Here is a 5,684-nt window from a genome sequence, read left to right as displayed (position 1 = left end):
CTCTCTAAATCCTATAACTACACAACAACTTTACATTCCTCGCCTCGCTGTGTAGTCTTGTCTGTACAATTACAATGGAGCTCCAATTTCCGGTCCCGATTCCGGCGCCGTCGACGGAATTCAACTTCGACAGCACGTGCTCGTCTCCCTACATCACGGCGCCCTCGAGTCCCCGCCGCTTCGGAAGCTCCCTCACCGGCGACGGAAACTTCTACTACAGCGCTCCGGCGAGCCCCACCCGAATCTCCGCCGCCTTCTACTCCGACCTCTCCATCCCCTTCAAGTGGGAGGACAAGCCCGGAGTCCCCAAGCCCGACCATCAAGAAACCGCCGACCCCGATAGCTTCCAGTTCGACTTCAGCGGCCATCTCGACCCAGCCCTGCTCTCCGAGCTCTCCGCCGCCGACGAGCTCTTCCACGGCGGAGTCATCCGCCCTCTGAAGCCTCCCCCGGGAAGCCCACTCGCCGGATCTTCTCCCAAGTCGCCGCGCTCGCCGAGGTCTAAGATGCTCTCCCACGCGCTCTCGATTTCCTCTCCCAAGAAAAAGAAGGAGGATTTCGAGGTCGATCCCTTCTCCGCCGCAATCGAGGAGAATCGCCGGAGAGATCAGTCGGCGGTGAACAGGACAAGAAGCCGAGCGAGGTCTCTCTCTCCGATGAGAGTCTCCGACGTCGTCTTCGCGCCGGAGGATTCATCGGAGGCCTCTGTCGTCGCGAAGCAGTCTCCGTCGGCGTACTCGGCGATCATGTCGGCGTTCTCCGGCGGGCGGAAATGGCGGCTCAAGGACCTGCTCCTGTTCCGGAGCGCCTCGGAAGGTCGGGCGCCGAGGAACGACGACGTTCTTCTCCGGCGGACGGAGAAGAAGAATTCCGGCGGGGGATCAAGCAAGGTGGCGGCCGGAGAGGAGGTGAGGAACTCGAGCTTCCGGTCGACGGAGAGCGTGGGGTCGGTGAGCTCTCGGCGGCGGAGCGCGGCGGCGTCGGCGCACGAGATTCACTACACGGCGAACAGAGCGGTGTCAGAAGAGATGAGAAGGAAGACTTTCTTGCCGTACAAGCAAGGTCTCCTTGGCTGTCTAGGGTTCGCTCCCGGCGTTCATGAGGTCTCCAGAAGATTCGGGTCCTGGTCTCGGGCATCAACTTCCAGTTAATATTTATGAATATATTACATATTTATTTGGGTTTTTGTGGTTAATTTCTCTATAATCACTGCATGTAAAAGAAAGAATGAAATTCTTCAATACAGATATGGTGTGTGTTAATGACGAAAACGAACATTCCCTTAATTTAATAGTTTAGCGTCTATAGAAGATCGTTGATGAGAAAGCTGTAAACTTTTTTGTTTTTTTTTTTGTTTTTAGATGATGAGCTTTGAGTGTTTGTGTAACATTACTAATTTTAAGTTTTTCGAATCAATTTATCTATTGTTGTGTTGTGCATATATGCACAGATATTTATTGTCTTATGAAGAATATATTTATTATATATGTATGTAAGGAACGGAGGATGTATATATTAATTTGTTTTGTAAGTTTTGTTTGAACTTTGAAGTGAGGAATTATAGACGTTAGATTGGATAAAAAGTGAAACGAAAAAAAAAGAAGAGAGAACAAAAGAATAAAGGGGTAATTATATTTTTATTTTTACCAAATAGACGAGTAGTAGTAATGATTAGGAAAGTATTACGCAAAAACAATAGGGGTAATGAGAGTTTAAGTTAACAGGAAAAAACAGTCTGTGAGACATGTTAAATCCCAAAAAAATTCTCTACTTAATGATTAGGTTTTGGACAAATTAATCGCGTTAGGGATATCTTGATTCTTGCCATTAATCAAATAAATGTCGGAGAAACTTACGTAACTTAATTTCAAATCACAAATGATGATAGAGTTTTATATATGTGTGGGTGTTGCGTATAATTCTTTTTGGGATATATAGGTATGAAACATTAAATTTTGTCAATTAATTAATTTTTGATAAATTTGAAGTAAATAACCACGAGATTTTATTTACATGGTCAAGACGATTTATTTGCCCGATTGCTTTTCCCGCCCACTTACCTCATATTTTATTAATTAGATTAAATAAAATAATTATCATTAATATTAATCTCTATTTTTTTTATTCATTTATTATTTACGTTGATTATTCTTTTAAATTATTCGTTTCAAATTATACTAGTTTCCACGTTTTTTTCTTCTTCAGTTTCATAAAATTTTACTCGTAAACGCTATTAACTACTATTAACATATATTAACTAATTTATCATGTTTATTAACTATTATTTACAATTATCAATCCACATATCATATGGGGTAAATAATCATAAATACATTACGAATAGAAAAAAAGAACAACAATTTGATTGATAATATGTGTGCTACTAAATTTTGGAACAACACAACATAATCTAAACTAGTATATACAAAATTACAATCTAAATATGGTTGTTTGTGAATTTTGTCGAACGGACTAGTTCGCCGTTGAATTTGGAACAATGAAAAAAGTTTGAGGGTGCCGTCTTGGCATGAAATTCTGACATCAAGAGTCCCGGAGACGGCGGCGGCGGCAATTTTCGGCGAATGAAAAAATGAACCAAAATTATGTTTTCCATCAATTCTTAACCTCCTACTCACAATGGAGGAGTCATTTATAGCAAAATCAACACAAACCAAAGTAGATCTACAAGAGAAAGTCAGAACTCACGTTTTCTAATGAGTGCTCCGGCAACCATTATTCTGTGTGAATCTCGTAATAGAACTGTCCAATATTAAAAGTCTTTTTAAAATAAACACAATGCATAAAGAATCGAGTTAGACGGAGTTCAAATGACAGAGATATTAATCAAGAAAGTTTCAAACCCAAAACTTACTTTTTCTGACTTCGGCCATGGGTTTTCGACGAACAGAAACTTTTCCACGAACTGAGAGTGAGCTCAAAACGTGTCATGACACAAGTACTATCCTTTGGTGGTGGAGGTGTATTCCACCTCCATTCGGCTTGGCCATAAATGATGCAGGAAATGGAGAAGCGAGAGAGGAAGAGTTACAAGGGATATGGTAAAAATATGAGGCCAAAAATGGATTCTTCATTTATGAAAGCACCATAATAGACTGTAGAATAACTTATTCGTCATAACCCGGGACGAAAGTGATCGCTCTGATACCACCCTGTCACGCCCCGGGAAAGTAGGGTGTGATTATTGAATATAATTAAACACTAATAATGCGATTATAAAACTAAAACTGAACTTTCAAACTTTAACTTCACAAAACTAACCCACGGTGCATACTCAGTTGATTACTTTACAAATCCAAAGAAAGAAAACGAAAATAAAACAAACCTTCAACATTTGATAGTCTATCCAGCGAAACCTTCAAACTCTCGACCACACTTAACCCCGAGGTCTTTCTAACCCTTCTCCTTCTCACTTCCTGATTATAAGAAAAATTTGAAGAAATAGGGATGAGCCTGAGGCCCAGTAGGTGCTATAGTAATGGTTTGACTAAAAAGATTTTCGAAAATAATACTTTATAATAATAATATTCTTGTCACGCGTAAATCACCATACACGTACAAGTATAATAACATTCTTATACGTGTAAATCACCATACACGTACAAGTATAACTTGCAGGAATGTAAATTTGCATGAATGTAAATGACATAAATGTATATGACGGAATGCTGATGCTAGAAATGTAAATGCAAGAAATGAAAACAAGTTTAAATGTGCCTTTAAGCCAATTTAAACGTGTACTATTTCCTGAGCCCCTGCCAACATAACCCGTGGCAGTCCTCTGATCAGAATGGTGCACTCTCCACACCCTTATATATATATATATATATATATATATATATATATATATATATATATATATATATACGATTGCACTCTCCGCTTCATATATATACGTTTCCGGCTCTATCAGGATATACAAAACATTTTATTTCGCAAATACGGGATATATGTATAATATCGAAAAATATTCTCAACTTCATAATCGGATATCCCGAGTTGAAGTTCCGCCACATTTTCTAAAAACGGTTTAGGTTTCATGGCACGTTCGCAACCATTTTCATTTCGAAAATAATATATACTTGAGGCCAAACCATAAAATCAGGAGAGAAGAGTTATAATAACCTACCTCGAGAGCAAGCGTCTATGTCGCTTTTCCACGAGACGTTTGCTCGCTCCGTGAACCTGAACGTTCACTAAAACCGAGTATCCAGACGTTCACTTACACCGCGAACCTTTTAAACGACTTTCGGTCTCGAGTCTTATCACGATAAATCAAACCGATGCTGAATCAGAATCCTATGAGTAATCCATAGTACTCAAACTCAAACGTATGATTTAAAAATCATAGGATCCAAAGACATATCTAACTATAAAAATCCAAGTTCTCGGAATAAAATCCAAACGATACGAGAACATGTAAACTTGAACAAAAAAATCCACGATCAAACTGAAAAATCCGAAAAGTAACTCTAATAAGCAAGCCTCGTTCTTTTCTTCTCCGAATTCCAAAGGAAATATCCAATCTTATCATTACTAAGCTCGAGTAACCGAGAAATCCACAAACAAGCTTGATAATAATAATATAATAATTTATCATTCTTTTCTTTTACGACATACATCGATACCGACTTAAAGAATAAAATTTAATAACGTGTCAAACTGAAATAACTCGTACAAAATAACTTAAGTGTCACAATATCTCGAAATTCTCGACTCGCAAAACTCTAAACGGACACTCGGGAGTCTCCGAGCCAAAACCGAAACATTGGCCTCCTTTCGATCTTGTCCGGTCTCGCCTCGTCGACGCTCGCGCGGCAGCTCCGTTATTCTTCGGCCACGTCCTCGCCGTCCCGAACAATAATCGAGTCTAGACTCTTGACAATAACTCACACGCAAACCAAACATATCAACATGTCACAAAATATTTTGAAACATCGTTGAACATTAACGAACCACAAATTTTCTGACTCTAAAATCCATAACTATCCTTCTCAAAACATTACTAACTCACAATAAGATTTTCAACCTCAACATCCCACGGCCAGCCACAAGACTCACGGCCAAACCAAAACCCACGGCTAAACTTGTAAAAAAAAATTCAAGAATTCATAGCAAATTCGTCCAAAAATCCATAACAACCACAAATCCAAACATAAATCAATCCAAGAATCACCAAAACAATTCCAGAATCACTAAACCACGTCCAGAATCAAAACCCCCAAATCTCTCAAATTCTAAAATTCGGAGTGAGGAAAAGAAAATTTTCATAAATTACTGTGAACAAGCTTGTGCGTGAATCTCCAAATCAAAATCCTCAGAGCACAAAGCCCCAATTCGAAGTTTTTTTTTTAGGTGGTCCAACATTAATTGAGAAGGGAAACTTGAGAAATAAGTTTAATGTTAGAGAAACTTATCCGTCACTAAAAAAAAGACAAAACACCTTCGAAACGATTAAAAAAATGAAAGCAAAAAACTACAAAATCACTAGTGTCAGAATAATCTTTCGAAGATTTTGCCTTCATTTTTATGTTGACTTTGAAGATTTTACCTTCATTTTTCTAGTGATTTTGAAGTTTGTGTCTTAATCTTACTAATCGTTTAACATGGAGCTTGGTTTTTCTAAAGTGTTTAACATGGAGCTTGGTTTTCAAACGTGAAATAAC

The 5,684-nt window shown here is 39.0% G+C and overlaps 1 protein-coding gene across 1 annotated transcript; it reads left to right on the top strand.

The window, feature by feature from the left end:
• On the top strand, window positions 1–1,499 carry LOC149389319 (calmodulin-binding protein (DUF1645)). Its single transcript, XM_089623536.1, has one exon. The coding sequence runs from the start codon at window positions 75–77 to the stop codon at window positions 1,149–1,151; it is 1,077 nt and encodes a 358-aa protein (XP_089479662.1). The 5' UTR covers window positions 1–74; the 3' UTR covers window positions 1,152–1,499.
• Window positions 1,500–5,684: the final 4,185 nt, after the last annotated feature.

The sequence above is a fragment of the Urtica dioica genome, chromosome 8 (assembly GCF_054948205.1).
Source record: "Urtica dioica subsp. dioica isolate 48M chromosome 8, U.dioica_male_clone48M_v1_H2, whole genome shotgun sequence".
Lineage (NCBI taxonomy): Eukaryota > Viridiplantae > Streptophyta > Magnoliopsida > Rosales > Urticaceae > Urtica > Urtica dioica.
This window is presented reverse-complemented; position numbering and strand designations above follow the sequence as displayed.

Bases quoted from the DNA above. Each gene is read 5' to 3' on its own strand.
- LOC149389319 (XM_089623536.1), top strand. From the start codon at position 75: ATGGAGCTCCAATTTCCGGTCCCGATTCCGGCGCCGTCGACGGAATTC.